Here is a 27,761-nt window from a genome sequence, read left to right on the forward strand (position 1 = left end):
GGCAATGTTTATCAGACTATTTTTAGACAGAGTGCTGGGAAATGTATCAATTATTGAAGCCTGGGTATGTGAGTGTGTGTGTGCACATGTGGGTATGCAGGCTGGTGAAGTTCTGAGGGAAGAGAGAACCAGTGTAAATATTAATAATGAAGGACTGAGGTGTCAAGGAAAGAGAGTGAAGGGAGAAAAGGGAGACAGGATAGAGGAGAATACAGGTGTGTGTGTGTGTGTGTGTGTGTGTGTGTGTGTGTGTGTGTGTGGACAGAGTGGGGGAAGGTACTGCCTGTTCTTGGACCTGGGGTGATAATAACTCAGTCTAACACGTATTCTGACACATTTCTCAGCACTGACACCTCACTGGCCCAGAATATTAGAAAAGCCCTCTTGAGGACGAACACTTTGAGTCTGTTTGGTTTCAGATCAACGACACTCTCCAAGCCATTATCTCCATATATCAAGTTGGAATGTTAAAGTGAGTTAATTTGCTGCTTCTTTTCGATTCGTCCCTGTGTGCTAAAATACCTTCAACGCTCATGAGAGGTCTTGAATTTTTTTCACTGTGTTTCCCATCAGCCTTGTTTTAAAGGAGCTATTGCTGCCAAGCTAATGCTGCTGTTTACAGATTTACAGATTCTTTAAACTCACAAGTGCAGGAAATTTTTAAATGATGCAAATGTGAATTTGCAGAGGGGTCAACAGATTCTTTGTATTTGCTAACAAGTGGATGCAGAGGGAAGTGAATTGGGCCTTGTTCACACATAACGATTCAATGTGGCAGGCTCTCAATGGCTCTCATGAGCTTGAAGCTTGAAAGTGTGTTTTGTGTTGACTACCTTCATAATTTACATACTCAACTCAGATTTGGCAGTTATTTACTCATTGCCACTATGCCAGTTTCCAGAGCAATGTGGATTTTTTCTTGTCCCGATAGTTGTTTAATGTTATATCTGAGAGAATCGGTAAGTATTAATCGTGACAAACTTTACTCAAATTTAAATGAGTATGGCACAAAATGTGCTTTTGTTTAACGAGGTTGTCACCAGGTTGTCGTTCTCACAGTTGTATCAAGAGTACATTTGCATGAAGTGAAACCTTTCTCAACTTACCCACTTCAGTTGACAATAAATGTCACTGCATATACAGTGTTTGGGACCATATGTGTTTCTTTCTGTTGAAACTTCTCTAAGCCAAATATCAATTGGACTTGACAACAGTCCGTCAGAGCCGCAGGAGGCTTGATACAACTGTTCTCACACACTGAGAACCCTAGTGCTCCCCTTGGCTAATAAATCAATCTGTAATGTGAAAACAGTGAAGTGCTTCTTTAAAGCCACAAATTACAGCTACGTTTTGATGAAATACCATCATTTGTTGCTATTATTCATGTGAATGAGACAACACTAGTGCTTGACTGTTCCTATTTATCACTTTCTTATTGTTATGTTCACTGTAAGGAGTCTGTTAAAATTAGACACAAATCATACTCACTCTTACATTACTACCGAGTGGTTTGCCAAAAAAAAAATGCTAAAAAAAAACATGAAAAGTGTACTTCCTGATCATTTATTTCTATTTTCAATTTGTTTTTATGACCAATTTTCAGCTGGAAATAGTCTGCTTTTGTCTGCTGTAAGTTCTTGGATATGTCTGATTACTGAGAGCATAAAACAATTAAACACACTGAATTTGACCCATTGGAAACTGCTCATACCTGCATATGACTGAAAACATTTGAGTGGAAAAAAAGCAAAACCTGATTGGGTTATATTTCCTTTTTAGTGTAATTTTTTTTTTTTTTTTTTTTTGCTGCTGTCAACACAGGTCTCAGTTCTGCCCTACTACTGATTGGTCCCATTTTAGTTATGGAGCAGATGGCTGAAGATTTGTCCCTGACCGCCTTGACAGTTATTAAATGCTATTCAGCGCAGGGCAGTTGGATATTAAAAGATATATTGGAGCGAACTAAATCGTGTGATATGAGCCCATCCTTTGATTTGGCCAGATGCTGTCTGTTTATGTCAGCTGATGAAGTTTATTTGAAATGTAATCGACAGGGCAGCTTTGAGAATGACTTTTTTTATTGAAGGCATCTCTGTGGTGTCCGTATAAATGTTTTTGCAACCAAGGCATCAATTCACACTATTTGCACCAATCAAGGCTCTCCACTTTAACACCTTCTCCGTGCATGCACACACAAGCATAGGTCAAAGGTCAGACTCCCACCTCCTCATCGCCTCACATTATTTCCAGGCCAATTTCCTTGATGTAAATGGTCTCATGTAGCGCTAAATCCATACGGGTAAGGTTGAAGCATGAATATGGAGGAGCCCCTGTTAAAAGATACACACACACACACACACGAGCTGGTCACAAACCTCCACCCAAACCAGCTGGAGATTATCTGTGGGGAGGTGATGGACATTGAATAACCCAACCCCACCCACCCTCATGTAGTATTCATGATGACCTTTCCACTGCTTGTTTCTCCATCCCCAACACACGCACACAAGCACACACACATACATGCATGCACACACATGCACGCACACGCACTTAGACAAACACCTGAACCATGATGGATTGGTCCAACCTGTGGTCCCTGAGTAGCTCGTGCATGTGCATTAAATATCACTGCTGTTGGTGTTTTAGTCGAGACATCAGTGAATGTTTACACATCAGCATGGCAGTATAGTCACATCATGAAACAAAAGAGCCAAACAGTGAAAACCTTCTGTCTGCATTCAACTAAAACATGATCGGAAAGAGAAAGAAACGTGAGAGCAAGAGGATGGATATATGGAACTCATGGTTGTGTAAGTTCTCTGCTATGAATCCACCACACATGAAGGGAATGTGCAAGTGGCCAACAACACCTCCTCTCCTCTGAGTGACTGGTGTTGAAGTGCTCTTGAGCAAGATGCTGTACAGCCAGCTGCTGCAGTGGAGCAGCTCAGGAGTGTGTGTTGAAGGTGTGAAAATGATTAGAAACGATAGTGTGTGTTTATAAAGAGTCTGGAGGTCATTCTGGAAATGTGTAGATAAATACAAAGGAAAAGATCAGTGAACTTTTAAGATGACAAAGTAGCCCAATGACAAGTCAGTGACAAATGACAATGACAAATGAACTGAAATGAATTATGTTACTAGACTTAGACCTTTATGTATACCAGGTGGCCGTTTTTTTCCACCAGGCTCTCAGTCGTGCAGGGCGCAGCTGGTTTATATTGATCACAGTGGGGTAGACAATGAGATCTTTGTTAGACAAATACACCCATATCAGTATATATAATGAGGATTCTGTTTAGAAAGGCTTTCTAAAAGCCTTGCAGTGTAGTTTTGTTTGAGCCTGCATCAATGCGAATGTTATACCTGAAATAAGTGGTGTTTTACATATTGGATAAAAATGACTCAGTTTAGTGTGACAGGGTGACTATAGGACTGCCTAATTGAGCACAGCTGTATGCAGATTTTAGCTCATTATTGTTGGGTTTTTAGTTTTTGGTTTTGTTTTTGCTGCTGCTGCTGGACACACACTATATGCCACAACCTCAGGCAGCGACAGCTACAACTAGCCAAGTCTGCCTGTTGCAAAACAGCAGAGGAATAAAGAGTGCTAGTGAAGAAATTTGAAACTAGCATCCTAATGCTCGCTTCACCTTCATTAGCTAAACGTAGTCTTCTCAGGAGTTGGAGACTAAACCAGAGTTCAGTACGACATCAGTGGGATGCTGATGTTTCTCTGTGTCTGCAGGATGTGTAACCAGACAGCTGCTGGCTAACACACCACCCTCCATCTTGATAAGCTAAGGATTTATAGAGACTGTTTCTGTGAGCCAGAGTCTTTTTGTGTTGAACCAATCATTATGAGCTTGATAGGTTTTTCTGTATTGTGTTTGTTAACTCTTTTTATCAGACACTACAATGTGTATTAACAGATTGAGAACATTTAAGAATAAGAAGCATTAACATGAATCTGTTTTGGTCCTGGTTATAAGAAATTACGATTCATATTTTGCAGCTTAAGCATAGTTCTATGGGGAAATTCTTTTTATGAAATGACTGGGGTATTATTACAATAGAAATTGTCAGCGGACGTGAACAGAATGAAACACTCTCAATTTGGTCATGCTGTAATGCTCTTAACAATTTAATGATTTTCTGTGTTAATTGTTCAGGGAAGCTAAGTATCTGTTGCAGCCAGCTTCAACCAGAGGTGACACACACACACAAACACTCCAGCTGACTTCTATATATCTGCTGCTGTTCCATATGAAAATGAAAATCCAGTATACATAATGGACCACTGGGTTTTTCTCTCTCTGTTTCTCCGCTCTTTTACCTAACGAAAACAGTTGTTACTTTTCATATCTTTACTACACAGATATCCATAAATTCACTCTGGAAAAATACATACCCAGCACCACTTACCATATGAATAGCCCTACATTTAGGATAAGTGATTCAAGTTAATGCAGCCTGGCACTCCATTAAATGCAAAGAGAATCTGATGCAATCTAAATTTCAAGGCTGCTTGCCTCAAATATTCTGGCTTCCTCTCCAATGACAAACTCTCCACACATTTGCCTACTTTAGCAGCAGCAAACCCACGTACTGCTGTCACCTTATTCTGTCTTCAAGTGCTTTGGGAGATAACATAATTACACGTTAAGCACAAACGAACAAGCTGAAAAAAATGGTTAATATGACTCATAAAGAATTTCCTATGGTTCCAGAGCTGCTGAGATAGAGCATTTTAAATCTGTGTGTTTATGAGTGTATTTTATGATTGGTTGGTGGTTGTTTTTATGTAGATATGATGATGTGATGAGTCTTTCATTGTTTATGTGCATATGCATAAGTCTCCTTGGACATGTTTGCAACTTTGAAAATGAATTGATAAAAACATTATATGCTCCAAGCACATTTTTCTCTTCCTCTGCAGCAGCTCTGACTAAGCTTTGTCCTGCTTGCTTTCCAAATGAAAACAACAACTACTAAATCACAGCCACAGTGTCCATTTGGCTGTTATATCCAAAAGAACTTGAATGGCGGACAAGTTATATTTACAGTTTAAGGAACTTGCGTAAAGGAGCTTAGGAGTAGAGTTTAAAGGCAGTGTGAGATGCTAGCAGTCAGAAAAGCACAGCATATTAAACAAAAACAAAATGCTGGCAAGGAGTAGTACATGCTTTAAGGTTTTCCCTGAACCAAGGATGGTTTCTATCAAAACCAAAATTAAGGTTTTCGAAACAGGATATTGCTCAGTGAGGTTCATCTGCAGCCCCAAATGCCTTGTTCTACGTCTCTGCATCTCTGAAATGAAACAACAAGCACCAAGAAACTACATTTGTTCCAGGGTTCATTTTGCATTTGATCACACACAAAGTCTTGTCTGTGATGTAATTCCACCTGTCTCACTTTCCAAACTTGTCTCCAGCTCCCCTAACTGGAGCTGAACTAATTCAGCCTGACATGATCCCTGTTGATTCGTTGTCAGAATGTGGCGTCCTAATCGGCCTCAGACATATGCCATTCGGGCTAGGGATCATTAGCGTGCCCTACGGGGGGAAACATATCATGCCGTTGAGTCGGTGATGATTCAGAAATGAATACCTTCCCTGCGTTCTCTCTTCCCACTCTGTTCCCAAAGGTAGAAAAGGAAAACGGCTCCAGAACAACCGTGGAGAGCTAGCGCGAGACTGCAAGACAAAGAAAAGCGTTTATCTGCGTTTCCATATGTGTTTAACATTGGGAGATTCTGAATCGCTTAGCCAAAAGCCACTTAATATATAAAACATGCATGCCATATGTTTTATAAGACTGTCTTGTTTGCAGGCGATCTGTTGGCACTGCACATTAACAGTGTTTTCCATATAAATTGGGTGGTGTACAACGTGATAGATAAGCCTCAAAGTGAAGAGAGACAGAATGGGGAGGGAGAGGAAATCTGTGAATGAGGTTTCCATTTTAATTCTGACACTTGCTGACAAAGAAGGAGAGGTGTAATGGAGTAAAATTAATAGCTGCTTTATGATGGGTTATTTTGGCTGTTTTGCTCCTTCGTAGCTAATCTGATCTCTTCCCTTGCGTCTTTCTGTGGAGATCAGACCTCTCACACACACACACACACACACACGCACACTGAGTGGTCTCAGATGGAATATACAGTCCACTGAATTTGCCAGGTAGCACACGCCTGCAGGCGCTCACTTGTTGTTGGACGCACACTTGTTTGTGTATCCTAGAGAGGATGGATCAGTGGTAGGTTTTCACTCTGTTCCATTGGTTGCACGGACCATTAACACACACACACACACACACACACTCCAGCCTTGGAATGCATTGTTTCAGTGCAGAATGGGATTTCTTCAGACAGACTCACATGCACTCAGACAGAAAAACACACACAGCAGTCAAGACTCAACTGGACATGGAAGCAAACATCACCTTTATGCTTTCTATCTCGCCACAGGGCATAGCAGTGGGGTGTTACAAAGCTTTCCCTGACATTCAGTAAGTGTGTATTTGTTTGTTATACGAAAGTCTGTCATTCCAGAGCTTGCTTTAAGAACCGCTCGTGAAAGAGTTAAGGGTAAAACTGCCGTTCCTGACTGTGCTTTTATTTTGAAATCTTAGTGGGAAATGCATACATCCATCATGACAAAAAAATCAGACCAAGTAATATGTTTTCCATATGTGCCCACAATTTCAAACAAGTAACTTTTCCTCTTTACAGCTAGGAATGCCTGAAGCTTATAGGTGGTGCTGACAGCTAATTTTCGAGGGTACCTGAACAACTTGTACGCTTTCCAACAAAGTGTAAGCTCGCCAGTTGGAGCGACCTCAATTTACCTGACATCTTAGCTCCACTGCAAACTCAATCCAGCACTTTGTTTAGCCTCCGCACCTTCTGTTCAGTCAGAATCTGGATCCACTCTGCTGCTTTTCTGTTCTGTTCGAGCAGTTCGTTGGAATGTGCATTTCATTGGCCATAAAAGTCTCCCACAGTGACTGACTTCATTTCATCCAGCTCTACTTTTAGTCTCATTTAAACTTTACGTAAAGGCAGTAAAGTTGCCTCTCCTGAAGTTTTGATTTCTCTCCTAAACAACCCCTATGGTGGTGAATTTGAAGCAGTCTGCAGAGTTTGTGACCACTGAGTGTTTCCAGACAGAAGAGCCAAGCTGAGGAGCAAAATGACCCTTCTGCCACAACAGATGAACGTCCAGATTGTTACTGATTTGAATGGAAGGAGCTCTATTGATCAACTGTTAAACACAGCAGCTGAAATCCATGTGTTTCAGTGTGTTTTTCACTCAGATGTTCCTGTTTTTCCATTTAATATAAACCTTCCTCAAGTCTTTCTCTTTTATGACCCGCTCTTAATACCGCGAAGTATTCACATTTCATATTTTTTTTTCTTTCATACATTTCCAATTAAATTGATAGTTATGATAGCTGTAGGGTGTTCAGGAACCCTCCTGTTTTTGATATGATTTTTCTTTTCTATGCGCTACCTGCTAAAAGGCTTGTCTGTAAAACGGTCTATTTTCAACATTACATTACAGTTAATCTGATCTTAATTACCTTTTAGTCCTTTGGCTAAGTAGCAGTCTAAGAAAAAAATATGCACTTATGGTGTTGTCGAAGACACACTGATGATTATTTTCATAATTTTCATCACTGATTGTGAAGTGAAAAATTCATTGCTTAAAAATACAGAAAACGTTAAAAAAATAATTGAAACTAGTTGTTCTGCACAAGTATTAAACTGATACTGACATCAAACACAAACAGCAAATCCATACAAATAAAAAGACATTAACCAGTCATTTGAAAAACGAAATAATTTATTCATTCAGCTCACTCTGTAACTGTTCTAAGGGATATGTGGACATGTAAATGAAGGTGTGCACATTAGTGTCCGCGGTCACTTAAATTGATTTAACAACACTTCACTGCCCTGGGTTTTACAGGTCAATGCTGAACATGTGCAGTGACTTCAATACAGTTAGTCCATACAGCCTGAAGTAAGGTCATTCCAACAGCAATGCAAATGACTACAGACACACACACACACGCACACACACACACACACAAACCAACTTGTCCTGTGTCAGTGGTAATTTCTGGGGTCCACACCATTAACACAGCACCACCATGCTTTAGCACACATCAGCACACACACGTCTCTCTCTTTCTCTCTCTTTAGCTGTCACAGGAAACTATTGGCTCAGAAAGAGGAACACGGTGGCAGCTATTAATTATGTTGGGCACTAACTGCCTAGTAAGATTGTGTATGTATGTGTGTGTACACGAATGTGTAAATTTGTATGTACCTGCCATGAGCTTTTGTAGAAGTGCCTCACATGCTCAGACACTCATATATACAAACATTCAAATCGACCATCTGTTTGCCGCACAATGAGGAGGCTCGACGCGCACGCACGCACACACACACACACCAAGCTCATACGCTTAAACCGTCCACCTCACACCAACGCTGGGCCAGAGAACGAGAGGGAGAGAGGTGGGAGGGAGAGAACAAAACAGCAGGGTGTGTGTTGGAGAGAAAGGTGGAGGTGTGTTGGTTGGAAAAGGAGACTCAGACGCAGTAATGACAATGGAAGCCGTGTAAACATACAGAAGCATAGAGGCCTGTACTTGAATGCTTATTTATGTATTTGCTCAACCCCCCCCCCCCCCCCCCAAGTGTAACTCGATTTCGGTGCTGGTACCAGTTAATCTTGCAACAATGGGCTCATTTTCTCACGGGTGTTGAATTCTCACTGAGCACCACCAATTATTGGTGTTAGTGATTTAAAAGGCTCGTCTGTGGCTGCACTGGTCAGATGCTATGAAACAGAAAAGGCTTGGCTTTAGATTTTAGTATTTTATGCAGAAATGTACATTTTGCACGCTGGTTGAAAAGTACTCTTCACAGATCTAACAGTGTAGTTGAACTTTTGAATCATACCTCCCGAGTTTTAGTAAGACCAAAATACAAGATTCACAAAAATAAAAATGTACCCTTGCCTACAGTACACAAGTAAGCAGACATAAAGCTGAGTCCAAAGTGCTGCAGTTGCGTTTTTGACAACCTAATTCTCTAAAGTAGCTGAAATTAGGACTAAGGTTCCTTTTCATTATCATTCAGTGTGCAGACTGTCAAAAACATAAGAGAGAGCCAAAGGAGCTATTTGCGTCTGTTCAACAGTCCAAAATCCTAAAATATTCTGTTTACACTGATATAAAATGGAAAAGCGTAAAATCTTTACATTGAAGAAGGTGGAACAACAGGATATTTCGCACTGAAAAATAACTTCAGTCAGAATTGTTGATGAAAGATTTTCTGATAGGTTAAATGACCATTTCAGCTTTACACCAACTTTATTGGCTTTTCACTGTATTTATCACTGTACCATCCATCATGAATAGTGTGTTGTGTTTTATGGTGAAGCTCATCATGTCCTTGAGAGTTGTAGGTCATGCTGTGTATGCTGTCAAAGATACTACCAATGACAATACTCCTAGTTGCACTGTAGAAAACTTATCCTTTTTTCCCCTTATTTCACGTGTCAAGTAATATGGGATATATTGGAAACAAAAAACATGCTTCCTTTAGCCAGGCGACACATGTTCACAATTCAGAGCCCTTCAGCATCTTCCTTGCTGGGCTCTGAACAAACTATACTTCCATCCACTCAGAGGAGGCTGTGGCTTGAGCAGGAAGAGTTTCCCAACAGTTAGTGATCACATTACTGAGGCTTTGATTGAGAGTTAACCTTGTACAGGTACAGATTTAACAGCATGACTGCATCTCTCAGAGATTTTAGATTTATCTATGAGAGTATATTAGGTCTGCTAAATAAATGTGTTTATACATGTACTCGTGCTTTATGAGGCTAAGGGAGGCTTTCTAATGCCACCAGCAGCCCTGAAGTCTCAGCAAACATCTGCTCGACTGAAATGTCCTTGAACCAGACACTGAATCCCTACCAGCTGCAGGGCTGCTGTCCAATCACTCAGCTTGGCTTCCGATGTCCCATAGGAGAGATGACCTAAAACAAAAGGCATCAATCAATATAAAAGTACACAGACCTCACCGGGCTGTTAAAGACGATACACTGGCTCTTACTACATTAATAAAGGCAGCGGGGAACCAGACAGCCACCAAACTCACCACACAAACATGCACATCCTATGTTGCTATGTCTTTAGTGATATCATTAGGCTCTTCCACTATCTGGTGTTACGACACCTCAGAGAGATCTTCATTAAGGAGCACTGCACTCTCTGCCCTCTTTTTCTGCCTATTCAGTACATGAATGGAAATGTGAATTTATATAATGAGGCTTTAGGTAATGCATTTGTGTGTTTTCTGATGTTTGTACGTTTGGGTGTGCATGCTTAGATCTTAGTTAAGAGGCCTGAATTGGACCACGCATCAAGAGTCTGAATACACAGACAAGATAACTGACTGATGTCATGGAGACCATGTGCTGTGCAGATTGGAAATTCCTTCTCATCTATCAACCCCCTATATCCTTGTCATTTTCCTTCTTTTACACCCTCCATCTCCTGCACACGCATCCCCACCCCCACTTTAACAGTGAAATTTTAATTTATAATTGTCATATATGGCATGATACCAGAAGAGCCCTCCTCATGTAGAGAAACAAACAGGTCTTCTTGAATCAGCCTCGGTCTGTACCAGTGTCCAACCCTTCCAGCCGTCAGCAGGTACTGAATAGATATTTCTGTGTCTGCTGGTAGGGGCTGTGTGTCTAAACACATGTCGTGTTATGGAGGAAATATGCAGCATATTGGGAGCGGAATGTGCTGTAATTTGATAAGCACGTCCACAGGCATGCCAAGCCACATTCAAAGACATAGGGGAGCACAGCAGAGGAACGATATGAATGTGCACAGGGCTCGACAGTAACAGTTGCCCAGTTGCCCCGAGCAACCAAATTGCACTGCCGTCAGCCATTTTGATTGGCCTCGATGGCATTGTTGACAATCAATTTTCTATGTACAGAAAAATGTATCCTTTTCCTTTGGTGTAGAATCTTACTCCTGGTTGAATGAGGAGAAGAAATGATGAACAGTATATGTAACAGCTCTATAAATTAGAGCTGAGCACTTCTGTAGCTGCACCCTAAAGACTGTAGAATGAAGTTCCACCAGCTTTGTTAACTAACATAATGAGCATGTAATGCAGCACTTGCAGTTACTTTTTGTGATTTTAGCAATGGTTAAACAATGATTCATTTGGTAGCATTCAAAACCTACAAGCTCTCTTTTTTCCATCAGAAGTTTCTTCCTTACCCATGATGTTTCCCAATGTCGTTTTTTACAGTTTACAGTTTTACTTTGGCTCTCTATACAAACATCTGAAATCTACAAAAATCTTTAAATCCCTTTAGCGGGATTTTGGATGACTAAAATCTCTTTCAAACTTCAAATGATCTGCTTCATCTCCACATTAGAAAATGGCTTAACTGACACTAAATATAATACTTTGCAAATATTTATTCTAAAAATAGTATGGTAACATTTTATTTCAAAACTGATACTTCTTTTTAGTCAAGACTTGAAGTGTGACAATACAGAAATGTGTTATTGTTAGCCATTTTTGACATGACTTTCTTATGATTATGTCAAATTTAAGAACTGAAAGCTTTGGTGCCAGTCTGCCAACCATTTTCTAATCTTCCCGCTGAGCTTTCCTGCTCGGTGATGTGTTTGTTTATTTATCACAGAACCTTGATTGATTGATTGATTGATCCAACATATGCCTGTTTACATATGCCAATAAAATAAAGTGTGAGGCAACACACAGACAGTACAATGTTACTGCCTTGCTCTGATTGTGTTTAATGCATATACACAAATCTGCATACTGTAGATGCTTTTGTGTGTGTATTTTATGTGTGTAGGTGCAGCCACTCGTGTTCGTGTGCACAGCTGTTATATAGTGGCACCACATCCGTGTGGGTCAGGATGGGCTAAGCGCTCCAAAGAGAGGAAATGAAGACAAATGAACAGAGAGGAGCTAAACACTCTTCCAGTCAGCTCCATATTACTTATCCTCTGCGCCCACTCCTCCCCCTTCTCCTCCTCCTCCCCCTTCTCTTCCTCCCATTTTTTCCTTTCCCTCCTTCCCTCCCTCTCCCTGAGAAAATATTACAAAGGCACACAGAGATGCTCCCGACACGGTAATGAAAAGTGCAAAAGCGTGGCACTTTTTGTGCTACTTTCGTGTCACCCGCAATTAATTCCACAGTGGTTGGGGGCCTGTGGTGCTATAACACTAACGTTAAAACCTGCAGTGCATGGACGCTGCCTATAAATTTGAATCTTTGTCAGGCACTTTTTCCCGCTCTATCATTTCCCTATCCACTCTGTGTGTGTGTGTGTGTGTGTGTGCGTGTGTGTGCATTATGTGAGCTCATGGCCTCCAAGGCACCTCTGAGAAAAAGTTCAGGTTGATGGATAGGCAGCCGAGAATGCACTTTGATTTTCTGAAAATAACACAACCATATGCTACATTCACCTTTTGGGGCTATTAACAGAGAGAGTCTGTGTGTGTGGGTGGGGGTGTTTGTGTGGTGATAGGACAGTGTTGGTGACAAGGTTTAAAATTAGCTGGGCTGTTCTGAAACACAGTTGTCTTCTGGTAGGTTATATTTGCCTCTTTATATGCAACAAGTAAACCAGTGAGGAGGAAGAAAGAGAGGAGGAGGTATGTTTTTTTTTTTTTTAATTCTCCCTCTGGTTGGCTTGGGGGGGGTCGCTGGTGAAAGAGGGAGGAGAAAAAGAAAATGAAGTGATATATGGTCCTATCGATCGACAGGTCAGAGCTATTGATCACAGTGTGGAGAGAGATGGAGAGTTGGGAGGAGGAGGAGATTGAAAGGGAGGAGGTGAGGGGTAGCAATGCGTTCTCTGGGCAGGAGAGCAACTAGAGGGGGCTACCCCAATCAACAGCTAGCAGTCCAGTGGAGTTCAATATGGATGGGTGCAAAATTCAGGCACCCATGGTTCGGCCAGCCCGTGTTTCTAACTTCAGGAACTGCTTGCATCAACCAAAGAGAGATGAGGAGAAGCACTGCGCTCGATATTTCCTACTTCTCAGTTGGACACATCAATATTAATGTATAGGCTTTGGGAAAGATAATACCCTTTACCTCCTGGATCTCAAATTCACTCCTAGATGTAGACATCAAGAAGGATCTCCAATCCTGTTTTCACTTTTCCCAAACGGTTGCACCACCGACTGGCAAAAGGCTAGTTGGCTCCTTTCCCTGCTCATAACACAATGCAACACACTGTTGCCTGCAAAATTGGTCATTTCTCCTCCAACTATCTTGAAATCCCATCGGTGACAAAGACAGTGAGTCTGTGGGTACCTCGTGATTAGGCATAGCGATGAGGAACATATGGAGGAGGCCGTCTCCCTTTTATCCAGTGCAGACCAGCTCAGCACTTGAGAGCTGCCGCTTCCTGGCTCGCCTTCCAAGCTCTCCCCAGGTTGTCTCTGAGTCTCATCCTGCTGCCATCTGCCACTGACTTGGGTTCCCTCCAGAAATCCTGGAAAGAAAAAAAAAAACAAAAAACAGAGCACCCTCTCCTCTTCATGGTGGGAGCCAGCGTGGAGGCCCAGTTTCCTCTACAGTTTTAAAAGAAACTGCCAATGATTTGAGCGTCCTCTGGGAAGAGCGACCAGTAACGCTGATTTATGATCATATGGGAATAGCTGGCAGAATGGTTTGACAATTCAAAGAAGCGACTTGAAGTGGTCACATTTTCAAACCATCAAACACCAAACCCTTCAACAAGCTCTCAGCAAGCAAACTGAGCTCATATTTTGCAGGAAAAGGAACATTACAGTGTCTGGTGTGAGAGAAAAGTCCTGCAGTTGTCTTCTGTATAATTGCTGTATTTTATGGAAGTGTTCTCCAAATATATAATATATTTTGTTTTTTGAAACACAATTTCCTGATTATTACCAGTTGTTATCAGTTACAGATCAGGCTTGCAAGCAGTGTTTATCCTCTGAAAGCTGATATGAATATCATTTCCGGAAATATCATCATTTCAGAGATCACATGAATGCAGAAAAGGACTTAAAGCTGTTCCTTTTTTGGCTCCACTGCTTGTTAGTGAAAACAAGTTAACTTTGAACCCTTTATGTTCACATGAAATATGTTCAGAAAACCTTTAGATTGTAGAGTGGCACAGATAGTGCAGAATATTTATCACAGTCTTTACTACCCTCAGTCTTCCAGAGCAAACAGTTCAATACAGTACTGTTTCTTAATAGAAGACATGATAAAACAAATACAGGTCAATAGGCACAGGATAATTCAGAAGAAACTAAAATTCTATATAATGTGGGGATTAATATCAGTCTGTTGTCTACATCCTTACTTGCTGCTTCACTGTGTAATGGGCACACTAGTCAAAAGTCAGGTCAAATTTTATTATACTCTAATATCACCAAGTAAGCCTTGGGACTATAACAGCAAATAAGCAACATTAAAGCAAACAAAAACTAATAAAAGTAAGAAAAATTTTCTAGAATTTTCTAGAAAGCAACCACTTTATTGCTGGTGCTGATCACTGGCACTCAGATATCACATTGGAGAATTGCCCGGTGTGAGCAGAAACCCTTGAGATACCAGGTTGCATCTTATTGTCCAGTACTGATTTGTAGTCAATGCGTAACTTCCCAATGCCATTTTAAAATATGGACTTTATTGACGCATGGAGAACAAACCTAGCCAATGTGCCATCAGTTTTTCTTCATCAGCTTGTTGACAGGCTCTTACACAGTGTGGGGGTTGTTGGGCGCTAAGAGTTGCTTTAAATGCAGTTATGATGGTTATGGTGGCCCACATAGACCTGGCTGTCTGCATGAGGAAAAAGCTGAATAATCAGACCTGTTGTGAAGTGTCTGCTGTGAGGAAAAGGGACCAACAGTTTGTCTGAGGCAGCCTGACATGATTATTCAACATGAGGCACAGGACTCCACAACAGTATGATGCTCCATTTTGGCATCAGAAAAGTGTGAGTAAAATGCAAAATCTAGAATATTCCTCTTGTAGGTGACACACCCTCAGTGGATACAAACTCTACGCAATCTTAACTCATAACTCATAAAAAAATTGTGAACCTTATTTTGGTTGATGACCCCTGGGATAGGTTACTATCTCTCTCACAAGAATGTGCAGCACTGGCTCTGTGCAAAGTTGGACTTGCTGCCCAGGAAACTGAATTCATGTGTAGTGGCAATGAAGCAGGGACAATGTGTCTGACATCCCATGCCAGTAACAGAGAGGCAAGTTTTACCCTCTGCTGGTCCTCCTCCCCATGTATGAATTTAGGGAAAGTGCAATGCTGATGAAACATTTGATGATGGTGATGAGAGACAGAGTGAAAGAGAGTTACAGGCATGGAGAAGCTGCGATGACGGCGTGCATGATGTGTTCGTGTGCGTCAGCATGTGCGTGCCTTTGCAGCCACGTTCGGCATGTCTGTGTGGATCTGTTTTTTGTGAGGAAGTGAATCGTCCTTCGCACTCCCACACAATGCCTACTTGCAATTAGGAAGCATAAGTATGTGTGGGTAATATGAAAACCAAGTCTTTGGGTAAAGAGTTCATCACAGGTCTCTGAGAGGTGACGGCAAGTGCAGATGACGAGCTCTGAAACGTGAACAAAAGACGGCTCGTCTCCTCATAATACTGGCATAGCTGAATAATTGAATTCAGGAGCAGGCTGGCAGCCATGCTGGTTTGCTTCATGTATATTGCAGACCAGCAGTAATCTGTTCTCGAGGAGCATCTCTGGCTGTCTGCTGCTGAGTTTGTGGAGGAGATGTGAGGTGACAGAATAGGGTTCTGTCACCAGTGCCTCCATTATTGATAAGATTGGGTGGAGGGAAGCTTGGAGAGAGAACTGGTAGAAGACTGTGAAGCAGAATTTGCTTATACCAACACACAGCTTGGTTCCACTCCCTTTTGACTCATCAAGAAGAGCAAAGCGCTACAACTGATGGGATTCGTGTTTGTATTTTCTGTGAAGCACTCTAGGTTGAGCAAAGCAAACAGGGGCTGCGGTGCTGTTAAGTGAGTACCTTAACAAGGGCTGATGGTCCTGTGCCCTCTGTATCTCAACTAATGGATGAAGCATAAGTATTTTAGTTGATGATGAGGAGCCATCCCCTGTGAACACTTTTATGGTTATTGCCATCTCGATGAATGAATGATGAAATTTCTTGCTCCACCTGGCAGTTAAAAGAAGGGCAATGTCATCTTTTTTTATCCATCCACTACAACATATGTCACAACACAAGGCTTATGATTCAATACTATGCATCAAACAAGGTGAAATATTTTTTTTTTTAAATGTTGTTACAGGAATGCTGTCATAGTATAAAACTTTTTTGTTGTAAATATTCATTAGAGGATTCTCAGATGATGAGTCATAACTACTACTACTGTTACAGCACATATAAAAACATAATACACACATTGTTAGAAATTTAGTCAAGGGCATTCATGCTCTTAAGAGGATGTCACCCATCAAACTTTGGACACTTATGCAGGTGTCGGCTGCATGTAGTGTCACCTGTGAGATTTCTCACATTCAGTTAACAGATGGCATATACTATATGTGTTACAGCAAATCACTAACACGTTATGACTTCAGTTCCCAAATTAGCTCTTTTTCATGTGTTGGTTCCCTTCACTATTTCATTCTCATGTCATCTTTTTCCTTACTTTCCTTCCTGTTTTCTTTCCCTGCCTTTGTCTTTGCCTGATCAAGACAAACAGCCAAGTGTTTTTTCTCATATACCCTTCATGTATTTTTCTCCCATAACAAGCGTGATTAGGCAGATGTTCTAAGCTGTCAGGAGCTGTCATATTTTAGGCCTGATTTATGAAGATGCAGTACCTGCTGTATCCTGAGACCTAAAAGATAGCATGAATAAAAGAGAAAAGGGTGGAAGAGACTTATTAAATTGGAAGACGTGGCCACTGGCAGTCTAGGTATGTAGATGTTGATGAATGTCAATATATTTCTGTACCCATATTGTGTTATGACATAAGTAGTTGGGTGTTGGTTTATTGCGCGGCTGGATTTTAAGTGAACCATAACTAATCACAGCCCAACTGAAGTCTTTATTGATCCCATACTAGGAGCTGGAAAACAACATCTTCCTGGCTAAATTAACAAGGGTCAACAGATTACCAATAAATCACAGAGACCACATCCCATTACCCTCTGTGTGAGGGTTGGATCGCAGGCTGATCATGCTTCCACACCTACACAGCTCTGGCTTTGGGTTTGAAACATATTTTTAAATCTCTCCTGTCTAATTCTAATTGCTTTGGCAGTCTTTGTGTTCTCGTATGACCGAACAAAGTGAACAAAAGGGAAAACTGCTCCAGGGTTTGGAATAACTTCCCACACCCATGTAAGCATGAAAAATGCATTTACTCTTTTTGGTCCGAATGCCAAAAAGTGAAATAAAAAATAAAATCTCAAGGTGGTGCCAATGCCTACAAAGTTATGTGCATACTGTATGCTCTTGCTCCAAGGAAAGCTAGCTGAGAAAGTTAGACGTTCGACCTGGACTATTTAACCAAAAATCATCAGCTGCTGACAAGCATACAAAATATGCCTTATTCCCCAAAGATGACAGTGGATTGCATAATGTAGAACTGATATTTAAGAATTGTAAAATATTTTGAACAACGGTCTGCCATGTTAAAGTCTGACGTTTTCACGTTCCATGTTTTGTCACACAATCCAGCCGCCTGACCTCCTCCCTGTGCAGACTTGTTGTTTTGGGACACCTGATGCAGTTGAAGAGGACAGTCTCTAAGCACACTCTAACAACTTGAGCTGTTTCACTTTAACTTTTGTCCGTGGATGTAAAACTGTTGGTATACTCACAACAAAACAAAGAAAATTAACCTGTGGAATACTTATTTGTTTGTGCTCGCTGTTGCCTTTCTCTCTGTGTGTGTGTGTGTGTGTGTGTGTTTTTTTTTTTACACTTAATGCCAGTGGGACTTCATTAAAATTAAAAAAAGAAACCATAGCCATAGGGAAAACTAGAAATAGCAATGGTAAAATCTCGGAGCAGTACAAACAGCAGTAGCAGAGGTGACTGAGCAACAAAGTCAGCAGGGAGAATATCTGAAGACTGATGGATTAGTTTTTTAAAGAAGCATATCTCCTGACTGAGACACCACGTATTGAAATTAGGACTTATTGATTCTGATATAGACATGTAAATAAGGAAAATGAGCACAACTAATTGGTTGAAATCAGGTGGAGACAGACACACTGAGTGCACACTGGAAGCCCTCTGTTTTCTTTTCATCCATAAGAAGCTAGAGGAAATTGTTTCTGCATCAATTATGCCACAAAGTTCAGAGTATATTCAGCTGCTGAGGATTTCTTTGACTTGGATTGAATAAAGTACAGGTGTAGAAACTGGGAGGTGATTTCAATTGTAGATATTTTCCTATTTTCTCTGCCTCTCAGATTTCGTTTAGTTTCTTTTTCTCTCTCTCATACAGTATTGTTTCTAATAAGAGCTCTCCCCGCGGTTTTCACGCCCCTCCCTCGCACATCTCCCCATCTTGACTCTCTCTGTCTCCAGCTTTATTTCTCATTCTCTGGAAAGACTTGTGCAGCTTCTGGACTGAGTACGGCAGGAAGAAGCTGCAGTTTGGTAAATGAGTTCATCCTGCGTGTTAGCCAGGTCAGGGCCCAGGCGCTCAGCTGTACGAGTGTGTGTGTTACATTCAGCAAGCAAGAGGAGAGAGAAATTGATTGCCCGCTTTATGTGAGGGAATGAGAAAATACTGTACCAACCCACACACACAAAGACATATTCACACACCATCTTTAAGCAGAGAGAGAAAATAAACTAATAGATCTTCAGAGTTTGTTTTCAGCAATTTGTTCATTCTGCCGTTGCCCTGATAAGAACGGCACTCCAGAAAAAACAGGACGAGAGAAAAGTTGTTTTTCCTCTCAAAATCCTCTGAAAAAGTCTCAATCCTTTCCCTCCTTCACCCTTTACTTTTCATTTTACTGGTTTAAAGAAGCAATTTTCTGATATTGAGCTGGTAAGGTGGGGTGTTCCTTTGTGAGCAGATGTTTTCTTTATTTCACGCTGGGCGTTGTATGATTGCAGCAAGATCAATGATTGACTCCATTGGTCCCCCAAGGACCACTAACCAGAGATCAATAGAAGCCTTGTGGGGTTGCTTTTTCCCAGATATTTTACCAGGTTTAACTGCTGCCCACCGTTGTGTTTCTTCTTTGGTATAGTATATAACTTCTGGACTCTGCTGTAAATAATCACATTGACGGGCGAGGAAGGGACCTTCTCTGCAACTCTTAATCAATGCTGCACCGATCTCTTGCTGCTCTCCACACCTACATAACACACCTATAGCCTCAGCGCTGCACACAGTCATAGCAGGAGAATTAGATTTTTCCAATTTAGATTCTCACCTCAAAGCATGTAGCGCTGAGAAAGTGCAGCAAATGAAAACTAAACATTAATTTAAAAAAAAAAAAAAAAAGTTCGGACAGAAGTTTCATAAGGGGATTCAAACAGAAACTGCATGTGTGTGTGTGTTTATGTGTGCATATAAAAACCACCTGTGTACATGACAGAAAGTTTCCACTCCCAGGCTGATGAGGCGAGCTGCTCCGTGCCGATTGCATCACTGGCTGTTGCCATAGGAACCTGTCCCCTCATCACGAAGGTCTTGTGGCGCAGCTTCACTGACAGAGAGGCTAAAGTCCTCTTATAGAGAGAAAAGGAGAGACTGAGAGAGGAGGAGACTGTTTAAAGCAGGCCGGCCAAGGAGCACATTTGTATTACTTAGCGTCAACTGAAAAGAAAGCCTTCTTTTATTAGGAAGTAAGTGGAAGATGTCCCCCAGGAGTGCTAGAGCGTAATGAATTTAGACTCATTCAGCATTAATGCGATGTCGCTTCGATGTCATTGAGCTGTATCTCCCTCCATCAGCTTCATTCTGTGATTTCCTGACAGTCTGTAGGTCATTAGTCAATGTGGAAGCCACCGTTTGCTGATTTAATCTGATCACGGCACAATTGGCTTCACCTGACCAGGTTATTCAACACATTTGCCATTTGTGTTTCACTGCCCCAGCTGTCTCGGATAATTCAGCCGGTATTCTTGTCGCCCATGTAAAGTTCAGGACTGTTAATTATTCATGCTCACCTTTCCTTCCCTTCCCCTTCCTTACTTTCTCATATCCTTTCCTCTCCAACTGAAACAAACTGAATTGCTGTGAAATAATTCAGAAACATGACGGGTATCCTGTCACAAACACACACACACACACACACACACACAGAATCTTTCCCTGCAAAGAATGGTGTTCTTCCCTAAAGTAGCCATTTTGAGTTTGTCAGGGCGATTCTGTCAAGCCTTATTGGGTCTGAATGCGTTCATGCTTGCCATGACAGTCCATTTCTCTCCTTTTCACTTTGTTTGAAGTAAATACAACAAGACAGAAAAACAATGAAACTGATAGAGCATTTCACCACAAGCACAGCCTATGGGGATGTGTTCTTCACAAAGTAGAAACAATCTCAAAGTAATTGTAGTTTTGGGCATATTTATTGAATCGGTGTTTGTCTGAATCGAAGCCAACAACTAGCACAATTAATTGCAATTATGAATTTAAAATGTATTTTAATAATTTATGTCTGGTGTACCATTTCTCAGGAGCTCACATATATTACACTGTATACCAAAGGAGGGTGTGTAGGAACATTACACTGTAAAAGACTACAGGGCTCAGTGTTTGTGTCACCATCTTAAAATAGTTCCATACAACAGCAATGGTGCACCACCTGAACTCCAGGGTTGCAGTGCAAGTCAAAAGTTGAACACTATTCTCCCTGCAAACTATCATGCTGGTGGCTGCTAGAAGATGCTATTGTGATGTGCATGCAGAGGTGGTAACTCAGACTTGGAGCTACTGAACTACATAACTAATGTGCCACATCAATTTTTTGAAATATAACTTAGTGAAAAATAGATGTGCTTTTGTATCTTATTAATTGAAATGATTGGTCAGTTATTGCTTAACATGTTCAATTATCTGTTAAGGAAAATACCTGGAATTTACAACCTGAATAAAGTGTAATGTTTACGATTAGTATATTTTCAAATATTAATTTTAAACAGGGACTGAATTCAAAAACATAAGGCTCCACCATACCAGCTGCATTGTTCTTTAAAAAACAAAATGAGCACATTCTTTTGCACAGTGACATGAGCTTTAACCCGCTGAAGAAATGAACTGAATTGTTTATCATCTTATTCCTGTACCAAATCCTGAGACATCAGAACTGGCAATAGAATCAGTGGAAAATTGCCACCAGAGAACTATGCCAGACTTCCTTTCAACTCGTAAACCGTGACATTTTTTCACAGAGGCTTTCAATCACAGCAGCGTGATCGCCTTTTCATTCATGACCCACTGACGCAGCGAGAGCATCCTTAAGGCTCCGACACCATGTCATATTTAATGGATGAGACGTCCAAACACAGGATGAAATGTTACCTGGACAAGACGTTTGCCTTGAGAAGTGCAAACTGGACATGCTGTCTTTTATTCCCAATGGGATTTCCTTCTTTAGCCCCCAGCAGAAAAAAAGGTTTTAACGCTGGAGGGCTGGAGATTACCTTACACACAACATGGGCCAGCGAACATGCACATAATAACAGCACAAAGAATTGCAAAGCTTACTTTCATGCTGGAAATGACTTAATTGTATTTGCTCAGTTCCGTATACAAAAGCACACACCTTTCAGAACAGTTTTTTTAAACAGATTTCCAGTGTGGCTAATAAGTAGGACTGTATTTCTACAGTGTAATATTCAAACAGCAAAATGTAAAGTGATGTACTAAAATGTATTATTAACTTCAACTTTTTTGTAGTTATTGTCAATAGTGAGCACAGTAGAATAATTCTTTTACTTATATTTATGTTTAAAAATGTTATAATTATATAATGTTATAAGCTAGAGGCTACGTTCTTGCTTGAGCACTTGGAATCAGACTTTGTGACTTGCACAAACACACACATGTACCCTTGATAATATTCTACACTACTTTCACTTATCAAGTGAGAGAAGAAAATTTCCAAAGGTCGTGTCAAATACTCCCAGTTGTTGTTTTTTTATTTTTTTTTATTGCTTAAGATTATGATAATGTGCCTGCCTAAGAGCAAAGTGCCCTCAAACTCTCTTGTGTGTGGGGGGGAGGTGCGCGCGTGTGTGTATACATATACAGTGTGTGTGTGTATATATATATATATATATATATATATACATACATATATAGATGGAGGGAAAAAAGAAGATATACGGGTTAAAAGAAAAAAAAATTAAACTCATTGTCTCAGTGCTGGAGCTAATATTTAGACTGTAATTATTTAAGGGACAATTGGCACTTAGGGAGTCACTGTAGTCCAACAAATGATAATCCCCATATAAGATCTTTATTGGTTCAATGGAATTGTTAAGAACGTAGGCTCTAAGACATGCATGAAAGCCATCAACCAATGGGGAATCAAGAAAACCCTGAAGAATAATGCTGGAACGGATGCTATTGCAGCAGTTAGAGGACAAATGATGCCTTGGAACGTCACAAAACATTTAATACAAGGAGTGGCTGTAAAACTTTTTTACTGGGAATTACATAGTTGTACATTTTAACTCGAACCATAAGGTCTGATATACACTGAGTGGCAATTTAATTTATTAACTAGCAAAATCTGATGTAAATTAAAGGTCAAGTGTGTAGGATGCAGTGGCTTCTAGCTGTGAGATTGCAGATTGCCAACAACTGAAAAACTCTTCTTTCACCCTCCCCTTCTGAGTATGCAGGAGAAGCTACCATGGTCTCTAAGAATGTGAAAGGCCCTCCTTTGATGGCTTGGTATGTCTATTTTGGGCTACTCTAGAAACAAGGTGGTGCAATGTGGTGGACTTGGCGAAAGTGAACCCCTTTTTATATAGATATTCCAAGCTAACCATGCTACGCTGCTTAGTTTCGGTTGCTTAGACACAAATGAAAACATAATTTGAATATTTTCTGCCAATAGACCCCCTAAATCCTACACACACTGGACCCCTAAATCACGACCATCTTGTTTGTGTTATTGATCTGTGAGAGAAATTTGCCATGTTAATGTGATACAGACAGCGGGAAAATGTTTTGATTCCTGCAAAGGCAAGTTTTTAGCCTTTATGCTGGCTATTCTTGTTTCATCAACCATAGCAACTATTCTACATAACTGCCTCCATTCTAAAAAGTAACCATCTTTTTTAACAGAAAATCCCACTAATTGCCAAGACCCATTAACTTTACTCGTTCATGTCGGCATTACCTACGGTGGGCAAAGACAAAGAGCCAGAATCTCCTGCTGTAGCTCTGTAGGTCTGCTTGGTGCTAAACTTTGTTAGGCTTATGGATCCCTACATGTGTAAATGTTTGTCTCTGTTTATTTATTTTATGCAAAAGTAGGACACACAACAGCACACCTGTGGGAAAAACCTTACATTGGCTTCTTGATTACAGGATTACATTTTGTGAAGATTGTTGTCTGTGTAAAGTCAGGCCTGTCTGTCCCCAGGACATGTTCACACTATTGTAGCTGTCTTTTGCTATTCTTTCTGCACTCACAGGGATCATCTGTCAGTCAAACAAAGTCAATGATTTACAATTTATTGTTGACAATGTCTGTGGTGTGCTTTTGCGCTCAGCCAGGATAGATAACGCCATTCATATTAACTACCTAGGTTTTATTTCTGTTTTATACAACTCGGAAGTGTATCTTTTCTCAAGTGCCAGGAGGAAAGAGGAAAGAGCCCCCTGTATATAAGTAAGCAGTTTGTACACCCGTCCAGAGCCTCCACCTGATGCCTTCCCTTTGACAGAACCCTCAGCTCTGGTGTCAGCCTTTTGTCGTTCAGCTAAGCTCGAGGCTAGACTGAGATTTTCTTATAGGAAAACATTGCAGTAGAGATCTGGTTACAAACCACTGCTGGTGTTCTTTTTTCTCTCTCTCTCCTGGTGGTGTGTGCACTGTCAGTGCTTACAGTCTGGATTTTTTTTAAGTGATTTTAATAACAATATTGTTAATATTTACTTTAATACTTTAATGCTGGAATACACTAGTGTTTCCTATATGGTTAAGAAACACAGCGTCTACTTTTTAAACACAGAGTGAGATCACTGTTTGGTCACCCACAACTTCAGTCTCTTGTGGGGTTTTTTTCCCTGACATACTATCAGACACCCTCCCTCTCTCATACACATCTGACACAGTTCGATTGAATTTCACCTCTTGTCACTCTGCTCGCATGGCTTCACTTCTGAACCTCCCGCCTACACTCACACATGCACAAACACACAGACTGTGTGTGTTTGTGTGTGAGTGTGTGTGTGTGTGGTGGCTTGAAGAGGAGTGGGCCCATCATGACAAGGCCTTTATGCTAACACCTAGCTGAGTGTGTATATGTGTCTGTGTGTGTGTGCGTTCGGGTTGGGAGGTGTCACAGACCTAATGCCTACACCTCTCAGACACACACACACACGATGTCAGGAATACAGATGCATTCGTGGATATCTTCACACACGCACAGACATGCATGCACACACACTCACTTCTATTTCCCTTGGTACAAAAGCGAGTGAGCTCAGGTAGCTGTCAGGCACTCTCCCACAGGGAACAGTGGGCAAGTCAAAAACAGCCTCCTCGCCTGTCACTCTCCACACACACACACACACATTCACACACTGTGCTTTGCTGTGAGGAGATAGACAGAATGAGATGCCTTGGGCAGATGCTGGACCAGTTGTCTGTGCTGCACACAAAGAGTTTGTGTATATGTGTGTGTATGTGTGCACGTGTCTATCTGTCTATCCAGTACCGCAAAAGCCATCTGCCAGCGAGTCCAAGTGGACATGCTGTCTTGCGTTTAGTCCTGGCCTGGGAGCCAGTGATAAGAAATAGCTGTGTGTGTGCACATGTGTGTGAATGTGTGACATGTATATCCTCAGCAGTGGCACTGTTTGTTCACCCCTCCAACCAAGAGGACTTTTTTTAGAGTGGACTTTTATGTGTTTTCATCCATTGATTTACGATCAGGTTGGCTACCTGTAAGAGCTTGGCATCTCTTTTAAACCTCCCCGGTGCTGAGGCAAGGACGTCACGCCAGCTGGCTGCCAAACAGTCCTCAAAGCGCCACAGCACAGCAGCTGTAGCTGCCACAACATGGGTCAATTACTCTCTAAGTTGATGTTGTGTACACACCACACAAGCACATACACTCACAGGTATGCTCTGTTTGCTTTCCACGTTCAGCAGCCTCTGACAAAGTTTACAGTTTGCTGTTTTGGACTTGATCAAAGCTGAGGAATCAGTGGGAAGTTTAGGATCAAAGTCTTCAGAGTTGTTGCTTGGCATGTGTAGCCTTGAAGTGTTGCTAACCTTGGCTTGTCTTTGTGTAGCCATCCCTCCGAGTTTTCCAGGATGGTGGATCATTGATGTTTCAAAGACTTCAGCCTCTTCAGGGGATGAAAACAAACTGTCCACAAGCGTGCTGCGTGTACATTGATTTAAATGTTGTTGCTGACTTTTTCAAATTTTTAATATTGAATCATTTCCAAATTCTGCAATCGGCTCAGCACACACTGTGCTTGCTCTGCCTGGATGGACAGATTCTCCCTGAATGAATTCAGAGCATCTGTTTGCTTTACGCTAGGATCACATTTAATCCCTGATGCAATTGTTTTGCTGAACTGTGTAGAGTTGTGCACAAAGATGCCAGTGCCTGACACATATTGAGATGAGTCTGTTCAGATGTGCCTTTTGGAGTTTAAAAAAATAAACTTTGTTTGCATTCACTCATGAAAACTTCTCTGAAGAGGAGATGGGAAAGAAAACAAGTTAGTTTGAGTCTGTGCGTGCATAATCAGTTCATCTGCAACAAGTGCAACACCAGGGTCACACTCATTATAAAGCACGGGTTTGTGGTCAGACAGATTTGAACTGAGCAAATGTTCCGTCAATCTCAACACTTTCTCTTTTTTTTCTCCCCGTCTGGCAGGCTGCAGAGGGATGTTGTGTGGCTTCGGCGCTGTATGTGAGCGTGACCAAACTGACCCGGCCAAGGCTGAGTGTGTTTGCAAGAGAGTAGAGTGTCCATCCCTGGTGGCACCTGTTTGCGGCTCAGATTCCTCCACCTACTCCAATGAGTGCGAGCTGGAGAAAGCCCAGTGCAACACACAGCGACGCATCAAGGTGCTGCGCAAGGGACCCTGCTGTAAGTAACAACACCTTAAACTTCTCTAGCAAAAGATATCTGTTTCAACAACAACTTCCCCAATCTCACTTTGAGTCTGAAATTTCTTCTTTTCTAAACAAACGGAAATTTATTTGAAATAATACCATGTGCTTTCAGTATTAAGAATCTAATAGGGTTTCTGGCATGTGGCATACGTCAACACAATGGACTGTTGAGCAGACAGTATTTATGAGATCACACTCAAAGCACACAGCTTGATATCATTCTTCAAAGCCTTGCAGCATTATCAGAATTTTTTATGTCAGCACATGTTTTCTTGAAGTGTTACCATTAGTATATACAGAGTCTGAACATTTTGAGAGATCAAACTGCCGACTTTGATCCAGAACAGATCAATCCCACAAGTCTACTGAATTCACAATATTTCTGAAAGTAATCTGACCTGAGACTGACACCATTAAACCTTTGTGAGAGACGAGTATAACACTATGAAGTAGGTGAATAAACTGCTTAAAACATGGTGAATGTGGAGGGTGTCAATGAAATAATAGACACGTGAATTGGGATGTTTTGATCTTTGGGACATAATCGGCCAAACACAAAGCTTAAAGTCTCTGAGTGGCACTAAACTGCTTGTTATTGTCAAGTAAATGGATTTCTATTACACCATGTCCTAATACAACAGGCTTTGCCTTCCTATCTTTATCCCCCAATACTAAAACATGTCCCCATTATGTCCAATCTATTGTCTTTCCAATATGGCTCCGCTCCCAGGGCTTAAGCGCCACCTGCACCCTCACAAACAAAAAAATGTGCCACTCACTGCTCCCATTGGTAGCCATCCAGTGTGAATTTTATCCCTTAGCCTCTGGTGGGTGCCCATACTCCTGCTGTACCTCTCATTGCTTCTCTTTAACAATACCCATCAAGATCCAATACTCTGAGGGGAGCAACGGATTGCTGCCAAAGCTGCAACATTGCAGCAGCTTTAGTAATAACTATAGTATTTTGTCAGCGTCGTGCCTGCCTGCCAGTGTGGGCCCACTGCTAATTCCAGTGGTCTGATTACAGTGCTGGCTTGGACCTGGCACTAATAACAAGCTTGGTGATTGTTCACCACTGGCAGAGCGGAAGAGAGAAACAAGATATAAAGGACAGACAGAGGACAGGTGGAACAGAGAGTACAATGTACAAGCATCTGAGAAGGAAGGAGTCATGCTGAAAGAGGAATAAGCTCTGAAACATTTAGAGGATGTGGGGAGCGGGTACGAGAGCAAGTGAGTAAAGGAGTGAGTGAGTGAATGGGTGAACGCATTCCAGGAGTGGATTGAATCCAGGGAAAAAGAGAAAGTGTGATTGCTGTTGAG

The 27,761-nt window shown here is 41.3% G+C and overlaps 1 protein-coding gene across 4 annotated transcripts in view; it reads left to right on the forward strand.

Annotated features, from left to right (window-relative positions):
- The window catches only part of agrn (agrin), a 236,896-nt gene that overhangs the window by 109,085 nt on the left and 100,050 nt on the right, over positions 1–27,761 (forward strand). For all 4 annotated transcript variants that reach the window (XM_046396551.1, XM_046396552.1, XM_046396553.1 and 1 more), the window contains one exon: positions 26,197–26,412. In XM_046396551.1, the coding sequence (XP_046252507.1) occupies positions 26,197–26,412 (216 nt within the window). The remainder of the gene's footprint in view (positions 1–26,196; positions 26,413–27,761) is intronic.

Source organism: Scatophagus argus, chromosome 8, assembly GCF_020382885.2.
Source record: "Scatophagus argus isolate fScaArg1 chromosome 8, fScaArg1.pri, whole genome shotgun sequence".
Classification (NCBI taxonomy): domain Eukaryota; kingdom Metazoa; phylum Chordata; class Actinopteri; family Scatophagidae; genus Scatophagus; species Scatophagus argus.